A 27,418-nucleotide genomic window follows, 5' to 3' on the forward strand; every position below is an offset into this window, starting at 1 on the left:
AGTGCTCATCACAACGAGTGCCCTCCTTAAAGTCCATCCCCCATCTAGCCCATCCCCCAACTCACCTCCCTCCATCAACCCTCAGTCTGTTCTCTGTCATTAAGAGTCACTTATGGTTTGTTTCCCTGAAAACCTAGGTTTTAAATCTTAATCAGATATAACTGCAAAAGTTTACTTATATTTGGATACCTTTTCTAAAACCTTTTCTTTTTTGTATTAAAGCAGAAACCAGTTCCCCAAACCTCTTATTCAATTATATATCCTGATTGGACTAATATCTGATAGAGGACTGTCATTTTTGCTTTTGTGGTTGTGATTTTTCACTGAGGTCTTCCACAGCTTTCACAGAGTTCACGGTCCCTAACATTCCCCCCCAACCCCGCCCCCGGTTTCGTGGGTGGAGAAATGGCTGCCACAATGAACTTCTCACTGATAGAGTTTCTGGAAACATGTGCCATTTGTTATTATTTAAGAGGGACTCAGTTTGGGCATTCTGGGAAGTGGCCTACAGGTTTTCTTGTGCTGCATACCAGTCTCCAGCATGAAAAATGCTAGGAACTTGAGGAACTGCACTTTCCAGAATGTTGGCAGCCAGGGTCCTGTCAAATATTGAAGAATCCTGTCCCAGAGATAATCATCATCAGTACAGAAAGTGTCTGCATTCACTCAGCTTCTGATACACATCCTGGGTCAAGGCCAGCCCCATATTGTGCTCGCGGGCTTGCCAAGTGTCTTCAGCTTGTCAGCAGTGCCAGAGAAACTGCGCCCAGCAGTCGCGGTCCCTAGAGAGAGAACATCGCGCTCAGGACGTTCCTGCTGCTCTAACTCTCCCATCTTTTTGAAGACGTGGTAAAAGCCTGCGGCTAAGTGGTGATCCTTGTCTAGTATAAGCGCAAGTCCAGCAGCGTCCTGAGTATTTTTGACCATTTCCCATACAAAATGCCGCTTCCCCCACCGATGTTTGGTTTGGGAGAACTTGACCCTTCCTTAGTGGCCGAAGGAGTTGGGATATTGGGCGTGAATGCACCCCATCTTCAAAGCTGCATTACGCGGGTCTCTGCGGCCGTCTCTTGGGTCACTGCCTGGAGACTCGTTGAGGAACGACTGGATGGTGCCAGGACAGACACCTGCGGGACCCGACAGAAACTGACGGGGCCATCGCCAGACCCCGCAGCTGCCCTCGCTGACTCACCTCGGCCCCGATGGGTGGGGGCGCCCCCGAAGGCTCTCAGCTCGCCGGCGCGCACCCCCGGGCCCCGCCCCCCTCCCCGCACTTCCCGGCGCGGCAGCTGCAGCGTGGCCACCGCCCCCACCACTGGGAGCCAGGGCTCAGGGTCTGCCCGGTCCTGGTCCTCTGGGAAGGCGTCTCACCGCCGCCGCCCTACCGCACCCCAGCTCCGTGACCTGGTCCTCCAGCGCCCTCGTGTCCTGGTGCTCGCTGCTGCCACTGCCCCGCAGCCTCCTCCCACCCCGGCAGTGACCTCCGGTGATGGGCTTTTGCCGCTGGCAGAAGCTCTCTATTTTCACTGTCCCTGAGATGTCCTGTGGCTGGGCCTGACGCATGCAGGTGAGTCCTTTAAAGGCAGGCAGCTATCTCGGTCAGGAAGAAGAGGAAGTCAAGAAGGATTTGCCACGGGTTGACGCTTTGAAGGTGTAGGGGTCCACGTGAGAAGGTGTGCAGGAGGACCTAGGACCTGACAGTGGCCCCTGGCTGACACCCAGCAAGGCGAGGGGGACCTCATGTTTACAGTCTTAAACATGGGAATAGATCCTCAACATGTCAGGAGGGGGCTGGGAATGAAAACCACAATGAGCTACCACTTCACACCCACCGGGATAGCTGTTAACAGGTGTTTAACAAGTGTCCTGAGGAGATTGGAACCCTCCCACATTGCTGGTGGGAATGCAAAATGATGAGGCAACCTGGCACAACAGGCTGGCATTTCATCAAAAAACTACACATAGGGGCGCCTGGGTGGCTCAGTTGTTAAGCGTCTGCCATTCAGCTCAGGTCATGATCCCAGGGTCCTGGGATCGAGCCCCGCATCGGGCTCCCTGCTCCGCGGGAAGCCTGCTTCTCCCTCTCCCACTCCCCCTGCTTGCGTTCCCTCTCTCACTGCCTCTCTTTCTGTCAAAAGATAAATAAAAAATCTTTAAAAGAAAAAACTACACATAAAGTTACTAAATGACCCAGCAATTTCACTTCTAGGTACATACTCAAGAGACATAGACGCATGTGTCCACACAAGAACTTGTACATGAACAAGATCCAACATTATACTGCTTCCACCTCCTTACCCCAACCTTTAGAACCATTCTCACACATTTACCCCAGGCTACTGTATATCTATTGGAAAAGATGGGCTGTTGTTTTGGTGACTATCACATCTTGCCATGGGTCTCAGTTTTTCACTCACTGTCTTGGCCTGTGGGCCCTCGAGTCTAGGTATAGGTTAAAGAGAAGTGAGAGGTGATGGTAGGAGCTACAGAGGAGGATGAGCAGGGCCCTGCAGGCCACCATCTCAGGTGAGACCCTTAGAGGTTCTTCAGGCAAAGGGGAAATAACCTCTTCAGGTAGGAGTGGAAGGGCTGCTTCTGTTGGCAAAAACACATAATTTAGAGGTTCAGGGACCTGGACTCACTGACATGCACCCATATATTCCCATTTCAAATTCCAGTATCCTGTTTCTCCCAATCAGTGCCCTAATATTAACAGAAGAGCCCTGGTGAGGTTGTGAAATTAATTTGTGCTGTAATTCAGCCACTCAAAGATTAAACTTTGGATCTGGACTCCCCACGTCTTGCACCCATGCCTACAAGAGATAACGATTTCTTTCAGGCCTCTATCAGGACTTTTCAGGTCCTTCATTTGGACCTTGATCTGGGACTGTAAGGTTCTGAGCTCAGTCTTCTTTCCTCAAGTTCTGAAGCTCATTTAGAAATGACAAATCAACTCCATAATACTCCTATTTTTTTTTCTTCATACTCCTTATTTTGATGAAAATATTCTAACATATCATACACTTGGTGACCTGGAGACTTGTCTTTTATAGGTACTTAATCATAGGTGACTAAAGGTGAACTTTTGACTACCGCTTTTGCCACTTCCTGCTGTGGACTAACAGTGCCCACTTTACCATTGGAAACAGGGTCTTAAAGCCTTCCAGTCTAATTGGAGATGTATTCCAGGAAACCCAGTACAAATTCAGAGAACGCACTGTTAAGATTCTGTTCCTTTGGAACCACTCTCAGTGCCACAATCTGTATCAGTCAGCCTTCAACCCGAAAAGCAGAACTAATGGGAGATTTTAATGTATGTATATTACATATACGAGTGTATATATATATATATATAAAAATATATAAAATGAACTTGGTTGCTACTTAGAACTGGCTCAAGCAGTCCCTTAAGGACATTGTCTGCAGGTATGATGTTGGAGCCGGTCAGGCAGGTAGGAAGGGAAGACCATGTGCGGGTTGACTTGCACATTCTATGCTTTTAAAACACCGAAAGAGGGAGCTGTTGGTCAAAGGATACAGTTGCGGTTTCATAGGATGAATCAGTCTAGAGATTCTGATGTGCAGCGTGGTGGCGACAGTTAATACTGTATCAAGTCCTGGCAATTTGCTGAGAGAGTAGATTTTCGGTGCTCTCACCGCCCCCAAAGTAATTATGTGAGGAGACGGAGATGTTAATTAGCTTGACTCTAATAGCCATTTCACTATGTATACATGTACACATCATTGTGTTGTAAAACTTAAATGTGTACAATTTTTTAAATTTAAAATAAATAAATAAATAATAATTTTAAGAAACACTAAAAGAAAAACAAGATATTGTGAGGTTTTCCTTTCATGTTTATACACAAATTTATATTTGGCAGTGTTATGTTCTCATTAATTTGCCAGTATTTTACATAAAAACTACTTTGACTATGCATATATAAAAATAATACATCTTATTGGTTTTTCACAAGTTCATTAATGCTGGAGAAATTTCTAGTTATATCTTTCTTATGATTTGTCATTCCTTCATGGAAAAATAAATTGTACCATTTTCTTCTAAAAAATTCAGAAAAGATCATAAGAATTTTGACTTCAAAACATCCCTCATTGTCATCAATGGTATTTGTTCACGTTTGGTCCCAAAATGTTGAACTTAACAGCAGAGTGATTTTAAAAGATGGATTTCAAAACAGGGCAATGTTCAAGATATCAGCACAGAGGGAAACCTCACAAGTCTAGAAGCCAGTGGTATAATGGGGTTAATAAGGGTTTGGTCATCTCCCTCCCTTAGCATTCAGCCAGCTGCAGAAAGAGGGGGGGGATAGATGAATGGATATATAACTGGCTGGATGGGTGGATGGATGGATAGATGGATGGATAGATAGATAGATAGATAGATAGATAGATAGAGAGAGAGAGAGAGAGAGAGAGAGATTTGTTAAAGGAAATTGGCCTTACACAACTGTGGAAAGCAGTTAAGCAGGCTCTATAAGGTTGTTGTCACCTAAACTAAGGGTAGGGAGGTAACAAACAGGCCAGAACCCACAAACATGATCTGGAACACATAAGGACAGATTAAAGTACATACTCATCCTTGTTGCCTCTGACTTTGGGGATGATGGTAACCTGCAGAAGCCAGGAGGTCCCTTTGCATGGAGCTAAGTGCACACACCTGGCCCAGAAGATAGAGCAGCTGAAGGAGGATCCAGGGGAAAGAAGAGAAATTGCAGGGCCAGCTCCTACTCCACCCCGGTAAGGCGAATCAGCCAATTAGCAGCAACGCATGGGAGTTACAAAGTGGTTGCTGCTTCCCCTCATATACCATCCCCAATCTTCAAAGAATCTGCCTGTGGCACACTCTAACACACATACATATCGGAAAGCGGATTGTGGGTGATGTAATTTGGCCTAGCCAAATTGACATATTACAAGTGATACCCTTGTCACCTTGGTACCCATGCCCATCTCCTTAAACCATACTTAATCCCTGCAGACAATGACAAAGTCATACTTCTGCCTAACCTGACACAAATCTCTCCCACCTACAACTGAGACAATCCTCACCCTTCCCTAAAAGAGGGCACTAAGTCCTATATTTTCTTGTCTTGTTCATTCTTCTGCTACCTGTTCACCCCCCCAATTGAATATCTTGTACCTTAAATACTGAAAAAAGGTTAACTAATAACACATCTTGTGTTATAAGGTAAGGGGATGAGAGGGTGTCAAAACCAAAATTATTTGCTTAATATACATGTGAGTAAATTCCTATGAAAATAAAGAAGTAAATACTCATATTATTACAGTCCTTCTTGTCTGCATATGATTATGTGATTACTTCTTCCACATTCCACCTTCTCTTACCCTTACAGGCACTTTTTCTGGGGATGCTCCTTTTCCTGATGGGGTGACTCAAACTTTCTCTCCCGAGGTTCATGGCCATTAGCAGTCCTGAGTCGATTAGCCTGGTGTAGTTTCCACTGACCGTAGTAAGTGGACGTGGGAGTATTGATGTGGGAGTATCTCTTGCATTGCACACATACACCTGCTTACCCCTCTTCTGACCAAGGGTCCCTGAATTAATCAAACCCCACACGTGACTTGGTTAAAGATCCAAAAACTCGTGTATGAAGGGGAGGCTTCTTAAGGAAGGACGCTTCTAAAAAAGTTTCTGTTATTATCTTTCTCCCATGCATACCCAAGGGGGCCTGCAACCCTTTATTAGTGTGACTGTCCATTGCAGACAAGAAACAATCAGATTTGTCCATGATTACAGGACCGCGACACAGGACCCTGGCACAGGACCCCGGCTCCGAACGGGCACTAATGTCCTGGACACACGAAACGTCATTCTGGTCCTTTGGAACAACAGTGGGCTTACTTCTGGGCCTTAGTAGGATTGAATGCTTGGGCAGGGGACACCGAGTCCCCATGCCGCCTGAGCTGTCCGTCCTAACCTGGGTGCTTTCCGACCCACCAAGTCACAGCCGTGGGTGTGCACAGAAGCACCCCTTTTCAAATGGAAGCGGTGTGTGCAAGATCAACCCATGCGCAGGTTCCGAAGACACAAGAGCTTTGCACGAGGAGGTGGCCCCAAGCCCACGGCTCTGACTCCTGCTACCTAACTTCTTTCTCTGGCTTGGAAGAATTCTAAGATGTTCTCCATGACCTTCGCCCTCTGGTGTTCTCCCATCATGATGTTACAGGACAAAAGGGACTTTGCAGATGGAACTAAGATTGCTAATCATTTGACTTTTATAGTGGCATGAACGGGAGCATCCAAGCCACCCTCCTGAGCCTTTGAAGCAGAATTTCCTCCAGCCCGCAGCGCCAGCGGCCGAGCTGGTTAAGGAAGCGCGAGAAGAATTTGATGTGTCATTGCTGACTTGGAGATGGACAGAGCCACAGGTAAAGGGCCTGAGAGTGGCCTCTAGAGGTGACACTGAGCCCTAGCCAACAGCCTGTGGGAAAGGCAGGATCTGTCTCATAGCACAAAGGACTTGAATCTGGCCAACCATCCCAATGAATCTGGAAGCGCATGCCACCCCAGAGCTTCCAGGCGAGAACCCAGCTTGGCTAAAATCTTGACTCCGGCCTTTTAAGCCCTGAAGCAGAGAACCAAGTCGAAACCATCCAGACTTCTGAGCTACAGGACTGTGAGAGAAGAAAGAACAATTATTGTTTCAAGCCTCTAAGTTTGGTAAAATTTTTGAAGCCGCTAAATTGGGAATAATTTGTCACACGCAAAAAAAAAATGAATAAATACCCTCTCTGAATGGGGATCCACATACGCTCATGTGGATTTCACTAAAACCAGTTGGCTAGAGAAGCAATACATGAAGCCTGGATTATAGATAGTTCTTCCTGATAATGCAGGCCCTGCCTATACTAGTTTCCTTCCCCAACAAGAAGGGAAACAGTATAAATGATTTATAGTCGGATACACTGGAGTGATACTTAGTATAATATGTAGCCTATACGAGGAGGCGCTTCTGGGTGGGTGGAGGCAGGGCCTGTGAAAATCCACTCCAGCATACAAGCAATGAGAACACGGGCAAACTCTGTCTAGATAAATGCTTTCAAGACCTTGCAAATTAACCCAAGCCTGGCAACAACCGGAAGAGCGTTCTGTCCAGAAGGACGGCTCCATCCCAGTAGGGACAGTGAGCTCTGGGCTGTTGTGACGAGCACTGTTCCCACCGCCCTCTCCTCAGCTCCATGGTGGCCCTGAAACCAAGGACCTCACGGGCACGGTAGCTCTGAACACCAGCGACCTGTCAGCCGCTGGAAGGGACTAAAGTGATTGCAGCTCCCCACAACTCTCTCTTCCCAGACAGTTGTCACGATTTGACATGCCTGGTGACTCCCTGAAAAGCACCACGCCCGGGGCTCGTCCATCACTGAACAGTCTAGAGCTCGCTCTGTGGGCACAGCCCTGTTCACCATTTTAAGGTGCCAGTCAGGACCCCTGTAGGGAGGGTTGAATAGAAGGGATGACGGTGAGCAATTCTGTCTTGCTTTGATTTTATATGGAATACTTCTAATGTTTCTTCCCCAGGAATAATGTACAATATAGATTTCTGCTGGAGATTCTGCTTAACAAATGCTTTTAATTTTTCCTCATGAATATTTGTTGCATTTTTTTATCATAACCTTCCTTCTTTTTGCTGAGTATAGTATTTTGGTTTTTTCTTTTTTACCTCTCAGCTTCAAACTCACCCTTTTTGTCTGATATGTGAAAAATGTTCCAGTTCCTATAAATGTTTTTGTTTTTGTTTTTTTCTCCTGTGGCATGTATGACTGAGATCTGCCTGTAGGGGGCGCGTGAGACGTGGCAGGAGAAGACTTGCTTCCAGATTCTGGGCAGCGGGCACAGCAGGCTCCTGGGGGGCATGAGGCTTCTCCAGCACCAGGCTCCCCACCGCACGCAGCTTCTCGGGGACCAGGCTGCTGCAGGGCAGCGTGGCCAGCAACACCCCAAGTCCCGCAGCTTCCCTTACACCTCCCTGGGGCAGTAATAATGATTGTCTTCTGGCCAGACACTTCCGTGTGCACAGCACTCCCAGAATGCCTAGGGGGCTTATATCCAGAGATTCCCGCGGGGGGGGGGGGGCGCGTGGGGGTGGGGGTGACGGGACACCTTTCTATCAAGTTCCGCGGGAGAGGCACCACAACCTCACCGCCGTTGTGTGAGTTGTTTCCCGGCTCCTGGAGCAAAGTCAGGACTTTAACCCTGGGAGTGTGGATACTTTTCCCTGGGGGGCCGGGGGGGGGCCTCTCTGTGCCCCGGAGGTGCCTCTCCCTGGGCTGCGGTGTCTTCCTGGGGGATCTCCGTCAGCTCTGTGGAGACACTTGGTTGGGTTCGGATCTCAGCCCAGGGGGAGGCCTTTTCGGGGCCGCTTATCTCCGCCATGTTGGAGAAGAGGCTGTCCTTGGTGGTGTCTTGAGTTCCGTGAGGGACTCTCCTTGTGTCATGGTCTCCGCGCCGGTGGGGGGACGCGTCTTTGGGTGATTACGTCAGTCCGACGTGCGGGGCAGGCAGTGTCTCCTGGCGCTGCATTCAAGGTCTGTGAGGGGGAGGTTTCCTCGGGTGCATCACCTCAGCCCTTGGATTCGTCTCGCTGCGGGCTTCGACCTCAGCCTGTGAGAGACTCTCCTTGGGGCTTAGCTCAGCACGAGGGGGCACGTTCCCTTGGGGGCTGTGTCTCAGCCGCGGTGGGGCCGGGCTTGTCTGCCGTTGTGCTGGCCCGGGGTGGGGCCTCCTCCCGGCCCGGGGAGACCTTCCTGGGGGCTCTGTCCCCTCCGACGGGGGGGCTGTTCCCCGGACGCTTTGGGGTGACCGTGGAAGTGTCCGCGGGGGGCTCTGCCTGAGTCGTGGCAGGGAGAGAACCTCACCTTCCCAGCACTGGGCCTTTGGGCTCTTTCTTGGCGCCCCCTCCGAGGTCTGGGGAGCTGAGACTCTTCCTCGGAAGGGCCACCCCTGCCCCGAGGGGGGATTCGGCCTTGAGCGCTCTCTCTCAGCCCTAGGTGAGGAGGGATATGGGGCACTCCAGCGCCCTGATGGAAGGGGGCTACTCTTCCTCGGCTCCCCTGACTCCGCCATGGCTGGGGGGCGTTTCGGGGGCTCTGGCTCTGCCCCTGCCTCAGGGGGTGGGTTCTCCCGAGTGTGGTGTGTCGCAGCCTCTGGGTGAGGTCACCGTTGGCTGCTCTCATGCACGTTGGGGTGGCTTGTTCTTCCTCGGATGCTCTGCCTCCGCCTGGGGCGGAGTAGTTTTCAATGATTTGTGTATCTCGGTCTTGCAGGGGTCCTATGAGTAACCTTTCACCTGTGATCTTGGTCCTCAAGGTGGGAATCTGGGGCTGACAATATATGAGAGTTGGTAGCATCCTAGACTCCCAAACCCTTGCCACATAGGCAGTCTTTCATCTCAGTCACGCTGGCGGGTGTGCGGGAGCCTCTCGTTACGTCTAAATGTGCATTTTGTGCTGATTAATGTGGTTCCTCGGCCGTTCATGTATGTGTTTTAGGAAGAGCTTTTCCTGTCCTTTTCCCCACATTTTACTGAGGCATTTGTATTTAAAATAGATTTATAGTGCAACATATATTTACATTTGTGTATATATATATATATATATTTAAATATAGAATTCTCTCTGTCTTCTGCTGATCTGTTTTGATTTGTCCCTCTATTCTTTTTTTTGCTAATGGAGAGAGAATGTGGGCACGCCAGCGTGGGAGGGAGGGGGAGGGGGAGGGGCAGAGAGAGAGGGAGAGGGAGAATCTGGAGCGGGCTTCCCACCCAGCATGAGCCCAATGTGGGGGCTCGATCTCTACCACTGTGAGATCATGAGCTGTGAAAAGTGAAATGCTTAACCAACTGAGCCATCCAGGTGCCCCATCTCTCTCTCTCTCTCTCTCTCTCTCTCTTTAAGATTTTACTAATTTATTTGAAAGGGGCAGATGGAGAAGCAGACTCCTCACTGAACAGGGAGCCCAACGCTGGGCTCCATCCCAGGACCTTGGGATCATGACCAGAGCCGAAGGTAGCCGCTTAACCCAATTGAGCCACCCCCAGGCAACCCCCAAGTCACTCTCTTAACAGTGTCTTTTTGATGAACAGAATTTCTCAGTTTATGTCTAATCAGTCTGTTCCTCATGGTCAGTGCTTTTATTCTTTTCAAAAGCTTTGCCTACTCTAAAGCCATGAGGGTAATATCCTAAGTTTCCTTCTAGATCTCCTGTTCACCAGAGATCAATGTTGTAGGGACGGGAAGGGGGTCAGAGCAGAGGTGAATTTCCACATAGGGAGCCGGTGGACTGACTGAATGGACCTCAAGGGTTTGCAAGCCCGGGTGTCAGTAATCCAGCACCTGCTGTTCCCAGATTGATGTCTAGACTTTCTATCTTGTCCCACTGGAGTATCCGCCCACCCTTGCTCCACCACCACAGAGTTGTCATTGCCCCTCATTTGCGGTACATCTGCTGTCTGGCAGTGTGCAGTCTTCCAACTTGGTGCTGTTGCTGAAAGACGGTCTCAGCTATTCTAGGCCCTTTGATATCCATATACTGTTTACTATCAGCTCTCCTATTTCCCCACAAAAGGAACAGGATGGGTTTTCTGAATTTTAAATTAAATTCCTGACACTTTAAATATGAAGAAAGAATTATTCTGGGCAGAATGACAATCATCACTTAATAACGAGTCTTCCAATCCACAAGGTATGGATTTCTCTCCATGTACCGAGGCCTTTGCTTTCTGTCCATGAGGTTTAGGTTCCCGTGTAGTGCCTCAGCACACGTGCTGTCAGGTTTGCTCTATGGGTTTTGAGGCTTTTCTTTCTTTCTTTTTTTTTTTTTTTAAAGATTTTTTATTTTTAAGTAATCTCTACACCCAACTAGGGTTCAAACTCACAACTCCAAGATCAACAGTCCCACCATCCCCTGACTGAGCCAGCCAGGGGCCCCGTGACGTTCTTGACACTGTTCTAATGATATTTTATTTTGTTTTTGTTTTTAAGATTTTATTTATTTATTTGAGAGAGCGGGAATGAGAAATAGCACGAGAGGGAAGAGGGTCAGAGGGAGAAGCCGACTCCCCGCCGAGCAGGGAGCCCGACGCGGGACTCGATCCCAGGACTCCAGGATCATGAACTGAGCCGAAGGCAGTTGCCTGACCAACTGAACCACCCAGGCGCCCTCTAATGATATTTTAAATATCTTTCTCTAATTGGTTTGTTATTACACAGAAATACACCTGGTTTTGATTCTTGCTCTTTACCCAGTTGCTTGGCTATTGTATACTGACTAATTCTCAGTATTTTGCATCTTTTTGACTCTCTATGTACCAAAACGTGTGAAAGTGTGAACAACGATAACCTCACTTCTTCCTTTCCAAATGTGTACTTATTATATTTTACTGTCCGTTTTCAGTTCCTCCAGTATGTTCTTGAAAACACAGTGGACACCCTTGTCTTTGTTAAAACTCAAGAAAAAAAGGGTTGGGCCTGTCACCATTAAATACAACACTTGTGTACATTTTTGGGGGAGGGGGAGATAGCCTTTCTTAGGTTAAAGAAGTTGCCTTTCATCCGACGTCGCTGATGCTTTTTCCCGTGAACAGGTATCCAACTTCGACCCGTTTTTTACAATGGCCCCGTGACTTTTCCTTGGTTTTCGCTGTTCACGTAGCACACGACACTGATGGATTTTCCAGGGTGAAACCAGTCTTCCTTCCAGCAATACACCCAACAACCACATGCCCTTTGGATTTTTGTGTCCCGTTTAAATTCATTTGCGAACCCATCATTTGGAGTTGTGCGTCTATATTCAGGAGAGAAATCCGGGTTGTTGGTTGTCCTTTCTTCCAGTGTTTTTGGTCGGTGTTGGTAACACGTTTATATGGGACTCAAAAAATGAGTAGGAACTCACACCATTTCTCCTCTGCTCTGAAAGTGTTTGTGTAAGACTGGTATTCTTTCCCTCCTGAATGTTTACAGGACTCCTCAGGAAAGCCTTCAGGCTAGGGAGGCTTCTCATTTGGTACTAGACCTTGTACCACATACAGGAGCATTCAGATTTTCTGTTTCTTCTTGGTGAGGTTTGAAATGTTTCATTGTTGTCGAAAAGTGTCTCTTTCATGTCAGTTTCCCAATTTGCTATAAAGTCATTCTGGGTGTTCCTGTCTTTCACAGAACTCCCTTCCGGATGCAGGGTTCCGTCTCCGGCTTGGTTGCTAGTTTTGTTCACCTGTGGCTAAAAGGTCCTCGATAATCGTGCCAGGGAGGCTCCTTAGTCTGTTCAGGCTGCCATAGCAACATGTCAGAAAGTGGGAAGGTGACAGGGACAGAAATGGGTTGCCCTGGGCTGTGGAGGCCGGGAGACCAGGACCAGGCAGCCGGCACCAGGACGATGTAGAGAAGGTCCGAGGCCTAGTTCAGAGTCGGGCGCCCTCGTTCTATGCTGCGGGAGGGCTCTGGGTCTCTCTGCAGCCTCCTTTCTGGAGCACTAATCCAATTCAGGAGTGGGCCACCGTCTGGACCTCAGCACCTGCCAAACGACCCTGATGCCTCCCAATACCAGCTTCCCCGGCGGTTTGGATGTCAGCACATGCTTGTGGGGAGACACGAGTGTCAGAACACAGCATAGCTCTCACTCTCGTTTCCTGGGATTTTTTGTAGTCCTTTTGCACCTTCCTCCATGGACAGACCTCATTCATTTGCAGCCGTGTTACCTTTCTAAAAGAATATAAACCTCTACGTTTTCCTCTCTGTTCGCCATTACGTGTGTCGCACAGATTCAGTCATGCGAGTTTTCCTAGAGTTCAGTACTAAGTATTGACCTGGAAGTATGGTATAAAATTTTGGAGTACCTTTGTTGTGTTGCGAAGAAGTACTTGTCTAATTTCATGTGTTTAGAGAACTTGGTCTGCCTGAAACTACGGATCGGGGTTTTATTGACAGGGTTGCCAATGTTTGCCTGCTTGAGAAGAAATTATATTCTGATTATTGGGTACAGGATTCTATGTGAGGCCATGATCAAGTCTATTGAGGGTGGAATCTTCCAATCTATGCATTTGCTATCTGGGGCCTGAGCCGAGCAACTGGCACATTCTGATTGAAGCCCCGTAGAGCAAAATGATTGGTGGAGGTGGACATGTGCACGAAGGGATTCCATCACAGCAAACCTTCGGACTTCTTGTGGGAGCGCTAGGGAAAGATGTAAGCGCATTCTCCTGCTACGCAGGCCTTGAGTAGCACGTCACTGAGGAGCCCTGGCAGCCACTTGGCAATCATGAGGAGGAGCCAGAACTGGGATGAAGTGGCTTCAGAAAAGCAGAAAGGAACCTCGGGAAGAGACCAGACCCTTTGTCATGTTTTTGATACAGGATTCGGCTCCTTTCATGCTAATCTCCACTTAGCTGTTGGCTTCTTGTATCGTTTTAGCCAAAACAGGAGAGGTTTGCGCTCCTGTGATTGAAAGCACCTTTTGCAAAACAGCGTTCACCGTGGCAAGCAAAGGAGCACACACAGGATACATTTGGAAATCCGCAGAAATCGTACCAGCCGGCAACAACCACTCTTCACATTCAGTATGCCCAAAGCCGGGCGTCTCTTCAGAAAAACGCAATGTTCTTGGTAGATGTGGTTCTTAGTGTGGAGACAAACGTCCGTTTGCCAACGCTCCCCCAGAGTGGCCAGACTCCACGTTTAACAACTCAGAGACTGCAGAGCCGCTGTGAGGGGGAGAAGGGCTCCTTCTGCACTTCTGTAGACAGGTACCATGGAGGATGCCCGGCTGGAAGCCTGAGAAACTAAAGGAGGGGCGGCCCCTGGGCTGGCCTAGACTCGGCTTTGAGGAGCGATCAGCCTCCCGTGCTGGTCAACCCTCATGTGCTCACATGAGTCCAGGCCCCGATCTTCAACAGTTCTGGTTCTAATGCAATGAAAATTTGGCGTGTCAAGTGAAATGCAATGGAACTTTTGCAGCTGAAATGTTACTAAGGGAGTGTGCAGGGCACGATAGTTCTCCGAAAAAGTGGATCCACACCCGGTAAGGTCACAAGACACGGACAGAGATAGAAGCATGTCAGTAGTGGGGTGAAGGAAGTACCCGCGAGCCGACCGTACTGCTTTTCTCCTAGTCCCTCCTGCTTCGTGGTTCCTTGCGAATGTGGGGAACACAGCAGTTGGGGGCTCAGGTCACGGATATCAGCGCCCATCCGAGCTCCTTCTGGCCACTCTTCACGTGACCTGCCCCTTCGTCGTCTCATCGCTTTCACGAGATGGTCCTCTGCCGAGTAAAGGCATTTTGAAGACGGATGACACTGCAGGCTGAGGGCTAGGGAGCCGGGCGAAGGCACCTGTTGCCGGGCCAGCCACCCATCCTGGAAATCTCTGTGCCTCGCGATTGCTCCTGAGCCCCACATCGACCCTTCCTTCCCTTGTCCCTAGTTTGTGTCAGAATTCTGCTTTTGTTGGAGTTCTTCAGAGAATGTGTCCTCCTGTTGACCCCAAGGTGGCTCTGGCCATCGGAAGGCCCTCCTCCCTTCCCCTGTCCTTGAATGTAAGTTCCTCTCCGGCCTAGGAGCTGTTACAGGATCCCAGATTCAGGAGGAGTGCTGTCGGGCCCATCTGGACGGTGCCTGGGATGAAGCCCACGTAGGCGACTATATAAACTTCTAGGGTTCTGGCCGGTTGTGCACAGACCTCCTCGTGGGCCCGCCCAAGACCAGCCTGGTATGTATGTTCCTTGCTTCTCCAACCTGCCAGGAGCCATGCGGAGTGGCCTGCCTCTTTGGCGGTCTGTCCTTGTCTACCCGGTAAGGGGCCGGTGGCTGATTTCACTCAGATGCTCCGCAGGGAGCTCACAGGCGCCAGAGGCCAGGAGAGCAGAGACGTGGGTCCGGAGAAGGGGGCATCCTTGGCGCATCCCAGGCTTGGCCACAAGGCTGTGTGTGGGGAAGTGCGGACGTCCGTCAGATGTCTGGGGACACCCCGACAGCCCCAGGCGGTCTGATGCGCTCGTGGGGGGAGCTGCGGCGGGTCCCCCCGACAGAGACGGGGAGCCCACGGCTGCGGGGCGGGCCGGCCTCTGCTGTGGACAGATGGGCCGCCAGCGGTGCCCAACGACAGGCCGCAGCTCGGAAGGCAGGGTGGAAGAAGAGCTGCGGGTAGAGAAGGGGCTGCGGGGTGCACCGCTGCACGGGCCCGGGGTGGTGGAGAAGGCGGGACAGCAAGACGGCACCTTGGAGACTTTGGGCGCCTGTTTGCAAGGTTACGGGCCACTGGCTGCCTTCGGATTCTGGTCTCAGTGCTGGGACACCGCCTGACAGCCGCTAAGAGGGAGGACTCGGGAGTCAAGAGGAGGAGGCACTGGTGACGGAGGAGGACAGGGACTGCGCCCCGTGCCCTCTGACCCCTGAAACAAAGTAAATCCTAGCGGCACAGCCCCAGGCCGGGGGACCCCCAGCTGGGGAAAATGCTGGGTGATTGCTCCTATGCTCGCTGAGCTCACTGACAGAGGGGCCCCTCCCAGCCACAGGCCAGGGCATGCCTGCACCCGGGAATCCGTGGCTGTGGGATCCGGGCCGATGGCTGCTTGACAAGGGGCCCAGGCCCTAGGCAGTGACAAGGGGGGGGCCCAGAGCCCTAGGCAGTGACAAGTCAAGGATGGACGCTAGGGTGCGGACACTGTGAAGCTGAGGTGGATGATCATGAATAAGCCCTCGTGAGGTCAGGACATGTGGAGAGACATTGGGGATCGCCCGCCAGGCAGTCTTTGCTCTTTCCCACACTCTGGCTCCTGAGGCGCTGAGACTCCCGGCCATGAGGAAGCCGATGCCCTCGCGGAGCCCTAGCCACCGCCCCTGCGGCACACCCAGCAGATGGCGAGCGAGGGCGGGCTGACCACACCGCAGCACCAGGCACGACGGGACCGGACCAACAGCGACTTGGTTAATGCAGCAACAGCCTGCCCTGTGCGTTCCAAACTGTGTCCCAGGCAACTGCCCCGGGATCTGGGCCCATCTGCCCGAGTTCCCGACGGGTGATGGGGTGGCAAGCGATTGCACGGACCCGTTGGCTCCCACGGAGGGTTCTCCATATGGCCCGGTTTGTGCAGACAACACGTGTCTCCTGATGCCGACTTTCCCCCACTGGGCAAACCGAGACCGCCCTCATGAGGGGACCGGAGAAGCCGAGTAGTGTGTCCACATACCCTCGTCAAACAGACGGTGATCGGGCTCACGGTTGAAGGAACTGGGCCAAGGAACATGACACGGAGTGGTGGTTCCCAACCGCTGGAGACCTGTGGGCAGCAGGAAGGTAGAACAGAAGACTGGGAGATTAAAGCAGCAGATTAAATTGTCAACAGTGAAACCACCTTGATCTGGTGGACTTCACAACTGTCCTAGGTTTAGGTTAATACATTTGGAGGACCACGAAGGAGGGCCTGTTTGTTAGCTCATCCTGAACTGGGAACCCCTGCCGAGATACCCAGCATCATAAAGCTATGGAAGTCTCAGGACACAGCCATTGTTCTGACTCTCCAGGTGGATCACTGTGCTTTGCTGCTCAGGACACCAAGCCCCATGCGGCTGGGAGAGGCGTGATCATCCGGAATTTGCCAAGGGATGTACACCAGCATGGGTGTGTTTCTTCTTAGCTGTTCAGGGAGGGGAAGCTACTCCATGCCCTCTGGGATCCCACTGCTCTCCTGAGATGCACTGTACCCAGACTGGAGCAGGCAGCATACCCGGGTGGGAGGCCGCACCGTACCCGGACCGGAGCACGCACCCTACCCGGCTGGGAGCACGCACCGTACCCGGCTGGGAGCCCGCACCGTTGTTAGAAGGGAGAAGGTGGTTTCCTGCTCCGGGGATCCCGCTCCCAGTCCATCTCCTCTCGCCTGACAGTGTTGCCTTCCCTGACCAGCCTGTGCGGGACGCACAGCCGGGTCACGTTCCCCGGCGCTGTGGCCACATTAGCGTGAACAGGTCAGGCCACAAGTGCGATTCTTGCACAAGGGGAGTCCCTTCCCGTACAAGCACTGTCTTTGTCTTTCCCGCCTTGGACTTCTGCAGCTCCTCTGGTGTCCGGTGACAGAATGGGCCCCAGATGCAAAGGCCTTTCTACAGCGTGGCCACACCTAAGCGGCACAGGAAGCGAGCCGACTGGGCGCGTAGCCAGAGAGCTCGCAAACGAGCCTCCTGCATGCCGAAGAAACGCCTGGCTGAGCGCTCAGGACGCATTGTGGAAGAGGGAAATGTACAAGGTTGTAAGAGCCAGGCCCGACGGGTGGGATGCTTGTGTTGTTTTTCAAGTTTTTATTTAAACTCCAGTTACTTACCATACAGTGTACTCTTAGTGTCAAGTGTAGAATTCAGTGATTCCACATGGCCGTACAACACCCAGTGCTCATCACACTCGGGCCCTCCTTCCTCCCTGTCACACACTGAGCCCGTCCCCATGCCCACCTCCCCTCCAGTAACCCTCCGTTTGTTCTCTGTGGTTCGGAGTCTGTTTCCCGGTCTGCCCTTCTTTTGTCCCGCCATGTTCATCTGTTTGTTTCTTAAATTCCACATATGAGTGAAATCGTTTGCGGCTTGCCTTTGTCTGACTGACTTACTGGGCTTAGCGTTCTGTTCTCTAGCTGCCCCGGCATCATTGCGCATGGCAAGATGTCATTGTCTCTGACGGCCGAGTAATATTCCATTGTATATGTACAGCGTGTCTTCTTTTTCCACTTATCAGTCGGTGGACATTTGGACTCTTCCCATAGTTCGGCTTTCGTAGATGATGCTGCTCTAAACATCGGGGTGCATGTACCCCCTGAAATCAGTACTTTTGTATTCTCTGGGTAAATGCCTCGTACTGGAAATGCTGCTTCATAACGTACTTCTATTTCTAACTTTCTGAGAAACCTCCATCCTGTTTCGGAGTGGTTGCATTTTTGTCATTAATGGAACGTGTTTCTTAATGCTCCTCAGGAAGTGATGAGTGATAAAGCAGAGGAGTCCGCTGCTGGGCCCAAAGGCCAAGTGAGACGTCCTGGAAAACCCACCACTCCGCCTCCGTTTAAGAAAAGGCTGAGCATGCCGCTGCCATCAGTGAGAGAGGAAGGAGACGGAGCATCCCAACCCGAGGGCTCAGCCATCTCCTGGGAAGATGGTGAGGATGGCTGTCCTCCCCTCCCTGACGTGACCCGACCCAGGGCAGCCAGGCCTCTGGCTCCTCCACGCCTCGGGATCAGTTCCTATCAAGGTCACCGGCTTTGGGTGATGCTGCCATTACTTTCTCAGCCACACGGGACCAGGTGTTCACTCTGTCCTCCCTGGAAACATTCCTGGCTTCCCAAGCTCTGCACTCTCCTCGTTTCCTTCTCCTCCTTGAATTTGCCTCCCTTCTCCTTTCTGATCTTCTTTCTCTCCTCTTAAGACTGTCACTGTTCCTGAGTCCCACTGTTACACTGTCCCTCATCCCACACTGCCTCATCACTCAGCAAGCTGCTCCAGTAGCTTCTGAGCTCGCATCCTGCTTTCCCACTTGACCCCGTGTAGCCCCTTTGTGCCCGTGCACCCAGAGTGACCATGTCCACACAGATGTCAGGTCATGACATGCCTGTCCTGAAACCCATCCTCAACTCCCCCGAGCACGTAGAACGGAGTCTGAGCTCCCGATGCTGGTCTCCAGGCCCGGCACCCCCTGACCCTGTCATGGTCTCCTACATGCGCCCTCACCGTGTCCTTCTTGCTCTCTCTGCGTCTGTCCTTGGCTCCACAGCCCCGGTTAGTCCCCCCCTGGGGCCCTGCACGGCCCTCCCGGCAGCTAGACCTCCTCCTCTGCGTGTGCACAGGCCACCTCCGTCTCCTGTTCCTGGCTCTGCCCAGGGCTCACCTCCTCAGGGGGCCCTGCCCGACCACGCCTCACACAGGCTTCCCCTCCTGCTCTCGCTCACATCCCTGCTGACTTCCTTCCTTCCTAACACAAAGTCAAACTGTTTCATTCCCTGTGCTCCTTGGGCATGTACCCTCTGACGTCCACAGGAGCTTATACATCCCAAAAGGAAAGGGTTTCTTCTGTCTGGGTCACTCCTGACCCCCAGGCCTGGATGAATGAAGTAGACGTGTCACACTTGAAGGAAAAAAATGCATTTTCTGAGACCGAAAAGCCAGATGAGGAAGATCATTTAGTGACTGGGGTTTCTAGTGATGGAGTGCCAATATCAGGCATCCTGACATCAAGTGACACGTTCAGCTTTTCACCTCGTAGACGGGATCAAGGGAACATGAAATCATGAGTGCCAGGGCTCTGTGAATGTTTGCTACTTGGTTAGACTGTCCAAGCCTGTTTCTGTGTGTAGGCGTAATGACAAGAAGAGAAGAGGCTTCTTTGTTGTATTATTTTTCCTGAGGCAAATTTTCAGGTGTGATACATCTAGCTGGTGTATTCTCCTGCTATGAAATGAAAATTTAGAGACTGGCGAGCACATGGATGTGCATGTGGCGTTGCTGAAATGCACGTCATCGCAGCTCCACATTCAATTAGGTTTCCAGATGGCACCTGTGCTTCACGGTATCCACGGGGAGGGGACGGAAAGTGGTCGATCCCCACCTGATGGCTTCCGGTGAAACTCTGACCTCCAGAGCGGATGAGTATGGCAGGAGATGGTATTCCACACAGTCAGGTGGATTGTCTGTGTCCTGTCTTAGCCAGTGTCAGCAAGGGTGGGCCGATTCATTCACAAACCAGGTAGTGATGCACTGGTGGGAGGAATCATTCCCAGCTGTCTCTCTGCAGATGACCCCCAAGACACAGCAATGTATGTGTCGGGAGATGTGCCCGATAAACTGCCAATACCAGCGGAAATCAATATGGAAATAAAAGTGCAATTAAAGAAGGAAATTCGATATTTTGAAGGAAGTAAGTAGAATACCAATTTCTGTCCATGAAACCCCAGGAAGTCTTTCCCGTTCTATGATCCAGACTAGATTCAACTGACCTCTTGAGGCTCCTCCTTTGCCAGAACTGGGTTTTCACAACTAGAACGGTCCCTCTTTATTTCGACTGAAATGTCCCAGTAAATCTTTTGTTGTTGTTGTTGTTCTTTTGTATTTCTTAAATTGGTTATTGTGTACCAGATCCCACACTGGTGGATATGTTCGGATGTCTGAACGTAAGCATGGGAAGCACAGGTACGCTGTAACATTGTAGGGATGTCTGACCGTAAGCATGGAAAGCACAGGTACGCTGTAACATTGTAGCCCTTGAATGATCGCTGAGACTCCAAGCCTGAGTTCTAACTCCTCTTTGTACTTGAGAAATACTGAAGGTATTTTTCTAAATATCTTCAGAACATGAGAGAATCTTGAAATTGCTTGAAGGAGTGCAAGGACCTCCAGAAGTGCAGAAAAAATTTGTCGTGTATGCCATGAAGGAAGCGGCAAGGTGAGTGTAGGAGGAACTGTCCGGTATGTCTCCCAGTGGGCCCAGTGCGCTGCTGGGTGAGGGGTGGGGTCGGGCCCTGCCTGGCGTTTCTCAAACCCTGGCCCTCAGCCAGAGTTCATGTCGTCCCCAGTGATTTAGATCGATGCTATCCGAGTCTCTCCTTCTTCCAAGCTCAAGGAACCCTCTGTTCACTCCAGAGCTTGAGGTGGGCCTTGACCCTGAACTGGCACCCTGTGTGTTAGTGGATGGTCCCTTACCACGCAGGGGTGTTTTCTGTACTCCTGTGACTCGAGCTTCTCTTTGCATCTTCTACAGAGCCTCCTGCATCAAAGGTTCTCTGGGTGTGTTTGGGTTAATGACTTGTCTCTTTATCTTCAGATTGAAAAGAGAAGACTTAATAAGTCACCTTGAGAAGGTCCTAGAGAAAATAGAATATGACCAGTTTCTCAACAAAGGTGATCGCTCCCCAACCTTATAATCCCGTTATGGCAACGATCAGTGAGAAGGCAGAACCAGTTGGCTGTCCTGGAGTGCGACCAGATATTGTTGATGCCTCCCAGCACAAATTAGTTAAGAATTGTCTTCTTGAGGCTAAGAAAATGCATTGCCACTTTCCTGTTATAGGTGTCTGTTAGTAAAAGTTGGACTGTTGCCCTAAGTTTTTCATCTGAATGGATTGTTTGTTTGTTTTCCTTCTGAAGTGGAGCAACCCTGTTAAGTCATCAGGTTACGCTATATCCTAGGTGCTCTGGAGGTCACAGGCCTGTAGCTGGTATTTATGACTGTCTTCTACATCAGCCATTTCTTTCATTCTTTTGTTTTTTTGTTGTTGTTTTTTTTTTTTTTCAGAGAGGGAGGGTTGTAAGGAGCAGAGGGAGAGGGAAAGAGATTTTTTTCTTTTTAAAAAATTTTATTTTATGATGTCATATTAATCACGATCCATTTCGTCATTCATTTTTGATGTAGTGTTCCGTGATTCATCGTTTGCATATAACACCCAGGGCTCCATGCAATACGTGCCCTCCTTAATACCCATCACCGGGCTGACCCATCCCCCCACCCCGCTCCCCTCTAGAACCCTCAGTTTGTTTCTCAGAGTCCATCGTCTCTCACGGTTCGTCTCCCCCTCCGATTCCCCCCTTCATTTCCCCCTTCCTACTATCTTCTTTGTTCTTTTTTTAACATATAATATATTATTTGTTTCAGAGGTACAGGTCTGTGATTCCTCAGTCTTACACAGTTCACAGCGCTCACCATTGCACATCCCCTCCCCAATGTCCATCCCCCAGCCACCTCATCCCTCCCACCCCCCTCCACTCCAGCAACCCTCAGTTTGTTTCCTGAGATTAAGAGTGCGAGAGAGAGAGAGAATTTCAAGCAAGTGCCACACCTAGTGCGCATTCCGATGCCGAGCTTGATCTCACAACCCTGGGATCATGACCTGAGCCTAAATCAAGAGTCAGTTGCTTAACTGACTGAACCACCTGGGCACCCTCTTTTTCTTTTTTAATTTTATTTAAGTAACGTGTAGCCTTAATACCTGAAGAAACTGAGCCCCCAGAGAGCATGTCCTTGCTCCAGGTCAGACAGCTGGTTGGAAGCTGAAACCAGGGTTGACCCCAGGCCTTTTGGTTTCCTGGACCGAAATTGCACATTGGGAGGGACCCCCTTCTCCCAACCCCAAGCCATTCTCATGCACCAGCAGGGTATCTGAGAATTCAACTCAATGCTGACACAATCCACCCAGAGCCTGCGTCAGATTCCACAGGTTAAGGGTTCAGTCCTCCAAGACTGCCCCAACCCTCACTTCAGACACGAGTTGCAAGCTGCAGGCTGTTACCTGTGCTTCTGACTGGCTAGGGACTGGAGGTTCCAACGACCTCCTTAGGTTCGGTTAATTTGCTAGAGCAGCTCACAGAACTCAGGGAAACAATTCACGTTTACCTGTAAAGCGTATGAGAAAGGATACACATCAACAGCCAGATGAAGAACTACATAACGGGAGGCCTGGGGGAGGGTGCTGGGCTTCCATGCCCCTCGAGAGTGCCTCTGTCCCCAATCTCCACGTGTTCACCAGAAGCTCTCTGTACCCAGTCCTTTGGGTTTCTTATGGAGGCCTCATTGACCTGTGGCTGAGTCAAGCTCCGACCCTTGCCCTTCCCTGGATGTCGGGGATCGGGTTGAAAGTTTCATCCCTCCAATCACGTGGTTGGTCCTCCTGGCAACCAGCCCCTGCCCTTGGGTAGAGACCAAAAGTCACCTTCAGTGGGACACCTGGGTGGCTCAGTTGGTCAAGCAACTGCCTTCGGCTCAGGTCACGATCTCGGAGTCCTAGGATCGAGTCCCACATCGGGCTCCCTGCTCGGCAGGGAGTCTGCTTGTTCCTCTGACCCTCCCCCCACTCACGCTCTCTCTCTCTCTCTCTCTCTCTCTCTCTCTCTCATTTTCTCTCAAATAAATAAATAAAAATCTTTAAAAAAACGTCACCTTCATTAATAATGCCCATTTCTCCTTATGGCTCTGAAGTGTTCTTCAGAACTGTGGATGAGGAACAAATATATCTGAGAAATATATTTTAGTCATTGGAATGTCCAAATATATATCCATTATCAATGATTACATTACACCGGCTGTCCATCACTCGATTTCCAATGATCTCGAAAACGGTGCAGCACCGCACCCATGCTTCACAAAACGGAAACTGCGTTCCTTACTCAATTGAGATCTAAACACTGAAAAGTGCGAGGACTTTGACTTTGCAAGGGAAGAAGGGCATGGCAAGACCCCTCTCCCTTTGATCTCCAGGTACAGCACGAGGCCTCCCCGATTCAAGAGACCAGCACAGAAGGCTGAGTGCTCCGAGGCAGACAACTTGTGTAACATGGGGTGGATCAAGGAAGAAAGTCTGCGGAAAGCTAAGCCCACCTCCCCTCAGGGACGGTGTTCCTGCCCCTCGAGGGCATGTCAGCCTGTGTCGTAGCTCTCTGGGCATGGAGAGTGTCTCCCTTGTGCTCCGGTTTCCCCAGAGTCCGTCCGTATATCTAGTGGTCACACAGCGTTAAGGAGCCCAGCGATCACTCCTCATCCCCCTCAGCATGAACCCACAAATTTCTGGGTGCCGCTGTGTCCGGGCCCTGAACACACTGGGAATGTCCGACCTCTTCCCCTCCGCCACAGGGTCCGTGGAGTAGAGATAATTCAGCCCTTCTGTTGGGAGGAGATTCAGGCCAAGGCAGGGGAGGGCACAGGCAACGTGGCCCTCTCAGTAAGTGCTAATCTCGCCTGTCTCCATACTAAAAAGAGCCTTTCCTTAGAAAACAGATCTTCTCCAAAGGTCAAAAAGTCGGACCCCCACATATCTCTGCGCGCAGATGCGCAGCAGGTTCCCGTCTATACCTAATGTTCTGCTTCGAGCCAGATTTCACAAATGCTTATGCATTTTATGCAATGTTTTAGTCTCTGAATCAGAATTAAGGAGTTTCTGAGTTAGATGTTACGGAATATAAAATCAGGCATACACTGGTCTTTCCATTTAAGACAGTTGCATGTGCTCTGCATGCTTGTGAGCCAGATTATGAAAAGCAAGTCCCAAGGAAATGCAAAACAGACAGTATGGATGTTCCCTTCTACCAATGTCCATTGTGCAGTCAGAAGTGGGCGGCACAAGCCCGTAGCTGGAGCCCCTTTAAACATACCCTGAACTCCAGCCCCTGGCAACCACATTTCTGCTTTCTGTTTTCGTAAATTTGACTACTCTAGTAACCTGTGGAGTTGTAGCACATGTCAGAATTTCCATTTTTCCTCAGGCTGAATGATATGCGATTGTATGTGTATACCGCATTTTTTTTTCCCCAGTTCATCCGTTGATGGACACTTGGGTTTCTTCTGCTTGTGGCTATTTTGAATAATGCTGTGAACATGGGTGTGCAAATAACTCTTAGAAATCCTGATTTCAATTCTTTTAGATATCTATCCAGAAGCGGGATTGCTGGATCATCTAGCAGTCTTATTTTTGAATTTTTCGAGGAATTAGCACACTATTTCCCATAGCAGTGGCACCCTCTTACGACCACAACAAGAGTGCACAAGCATTTCAATTTCTCCCCATCTTCAACACCACTTGTTCTTTTTTGTTTTGTTTTTCTTTTAAGATGTAGTTATCTATTTGAGAGAGGGAGAGAGAGAGAGAGCACGAGCAGGAGGGGCAGAGGGAGAGGGAGAGATAATCTCAAGCAAACTCGGCACTCAGTGTGGGGCCTGATGCGGGGCTCAATCTCATGACCCTGAGATCACGACCTGAGCTGAAACCAAGAGTTGGACACTTAACTGCCCCTGCCACCCAGGAGCCCCTCTTTTCTGTTTTTTATAGCAGCCATCCTAATGGGTATGAGGTGGTATCTCGGTGTGGTTTTTATTTGCATTTCCCTAATTATTAGTGATGTTGAGCATCTTCTCATATGCTCGATGGCCTTTTGTTTATCATGGGAAATTATTTAACGGATCTAGAGTTTCAGTTTTGCAAGCTGAAAGAGCTCTGAAGATGGTTTGCACAACTGTGTGAATATACTTAGCACCAGTGAGCGGTTTGTTGGAAATAGTTGCGATGGTCTATTTTTGACCATACTTTAAAAAACAATGACAGGGCTGACCCTCACTCCCCGCCCAGAGATTGGCCCGCTCCCCAGGGGATGCTAATGTGCAGTTAGGACCGACCGCGCTTCTTGGACCCCCAAGGCCGTCAGAATCACCTGGAGGGCTTGTGGGGGCCCAGATTTTTGGGTCACACCCACAGAGATTCTATTCTAGCTGTCTGAAGGCTGGGCCTGAGAAGGTGCATTCCTGGCAGGTTTCCAGGTGATTCTGATGCTGCTCATTTGAGGACTATGTTTTGAATGGGAAGGTATTCTAGACTAGTGTGGCTCAATCTGTCTTTCAACAACGCAGCCTCCCCCCCATCCCCAGGAATTCTGAGGCCCTCTGAAGTTGGAGAACGGCCGATAGAGACTTTTTGGCATAGCTGTGCCCAAAGAGGAACCCAGCTCAGTCTCCTCAGCCTGGGCTGAGAGGAGAGCTTGGTGCACTGGAGGAATCCTGGTCTCTGGAATGTGGAAAACCATTCTGCGTTTGCAGGGGACCAGGCAGCCGACATATGCTGGTCATGAGACAGGTATGATATGGAAGTGTGAAGTGTCTTTTCTTGGCCCAGACCAGATGAGCTTTGCTCCATCGTGTGAACTGTCAGAAGCAGACACATCTGTGAAATCATCCTCTCAGGCTTTGTGCAGAATAAGAGTTACTGCCGAATCCTGTTCATACGTGCAGCCGCTGGCAAGAGAAGAGTATTGCCTCTAGCCACCAAGCCCTCACTCCCCAATCTCAAGTGGGTTGTTTGCTGCCTTGGTTTTCTGGGAAACACAATAACCCGGAACTGCTCCCACAGGGCCCTCGCATGCCCGAGTTTATTGTGAAAAATGATCAGAAAGGCAGAAGCATCGCCATGTTCTTATATTCCCTTTATCTGCATTCATTTGGGAAAATGGTTCCTGGGCGCTGTGTGTGCGCCAGGCTCTGTGTCACATGCAAACCAGACAGAAAGCGGCCTCCAGGCTGCTCCTTTTGCAGCATGTCTGTGCAACTTCGGAGCCCTGGGAGGGTCATGGGGCTTGGGGAGCCTTAGCCCTCCATCATGGCTCTGTTCTCTCTGCAGTGAGCAGATCAAGAAAATATATCCTACCCGGAGCCATGCCAACCAAGGTGCTGACCACATCAGAACTCAGCTTAGCCACCAGAGATGTTCTCAGAACGGGGAAGGACTTAGGATGGATAAGTGTGCCCAGGACCCAGGGACCTGCCATCTACCAGGCCCGAGCTTCCTAGCCTGGGAACCCGGGCGGTGTCAGCGACGGCAGGGCCGTTTCCTAAGTAGACAGCTAAGTGCCCAAGAAGCAGACTTGCTGGGGGAGTCCAATCCAGTTGGTGGCCTTGGCCAGTCCTTTCAAAAAAAAAGAGGGAAGAGAGGGTGACATATAAAGAGCGGGTTTAGGTCTCTGATGGAGAAATACATGCAAGGTTTTGTACACTCCATTTTTTTTTCACTCAACAAATATTTATTGGGCACCTTCGATACGCTGGGCTCTGGTTAGGGGCTGGGCACAGAAAGACCAATAAGACAGAGTGATCCGTTCCCCGCCCCCCACCCCCCCACCCCACGCCAGGAGTTCCCAGGCTGCGCGACTACAAGGGCCGAAAAATGGATTGATTTTTAGATTCAGATTAATCAACGTCATAGAGACCTGCTGTGTTCAGGGCTGTCAGAGGTGAGAGAAGCAGAAAAGATTTGGCAGAAAGGGCGGCATTTGATTCTGGGTTTTACAGGGTGAACAGGAGCCCTTTTGAGCAACGTGTGCAGCGCCATGGACGTGAACAAGCCGCGTCTGTGTGGTGGGCCATGGGGAAGTTCCTGAGTGAATGAGGGTGTGAAGGAATTAATGAACGAGTTGTCCCAGTGCTTGGTGATTCTCAGGGGGAGAGAAGATCATCCCAATGTCATTGTTGTAAGTAGATTTCTGCCCAAACGGCACAACCCTCTCCCTCTCATCCTCTGGGCCCCCCAGGAGATTCTGGCCCACCCTTACAGGGCCAGAGACTCTAAGCGGGAACCCCTGTGACCGCCAGGTGTGAGGGGCAGAGGGAAAAGTGCACAACGAGCCTGTGGGCCTGGAAGAGTGTTCTTTTTCTTTCCATCCTTGTCCAAACCTGACTGACCTCTAACTTGGCTGCAGCATTACCTCGTGAAGATAGGGAAGTATCAGGAAGCTTCACCTCCCCCCATTTGAAACCAGGGGAATGAGAATAGTTTGTCCTGGTCCCGAAATTACTTGAAGACTTGTAGGCAGCATAAAACATACATGTAGTCTCCCCTCTCCCAGACCAAATGTCCTCAAGGTCTGGTTCACGATCCCATATGAAG

At 50.4% G+C, this 27,418-nt stretch overlaps 1 protein-coding gene and 1 pseudogene across 1 annotated transcript; one reads left to right on the plus strand and one right to left on the minus strand.

Moving 5' to 3' along the window:
• Nucleotides 1-320: 320 nt before the first annotated feature.
• Nucleotides 321-1,563, minus strand: LOC113930525 (annotated as a pseudogene).
• A 7,001-nt stretch (nucleotides 1,564-8,564) lies between these two features.
• Nucleotides 8,565-25,527, plus strand: LOC118356546 (cancer/testis antigen family 45 member A10-like). Its single transcript, XM_035725669.1, has 7 exons — nucleotides 8,565-8,646; nucleotides 17,991-18,171; nucleotides 19,801-19,923; nucleotides 20,142-20,195; nucleotides 20,355-20,448; nucleotides 20,827-20,903; nucleotides 25,411-25,527. Exons 2-7 carry the CDS (start codon nucleotides 17,997-17,999, stop codon nucleotides 25,509-25,511), a joined length of 624 nt encoding a protein of 207 aa, XP_035581562.1. The 5' UTR covers nucleotides 8,565-8,646; nucleotides 17,991-17,996; the 3' UTR covers nucleotides 25,512-25,527.
• The last annotated feature ends 1,891 nt before the right edge of the window (nucleotides 25,528-27,418 follow it).

Source organism: Zalophus californianus, chromosome X, assembly GCF_009762305.2.
Source record: "Zalophus californianus isolate mZalCal1 chromosome X, mZalCal1.pri.v2, whole genome shotgun sequence".
Classification (NCBI taxonomy): domain Eukaryota; kingdom Metazoa; phylum Chordata; class Mammalia; order Carnivora; family Otariidae; genus Zalophus; species Zalophus californianus.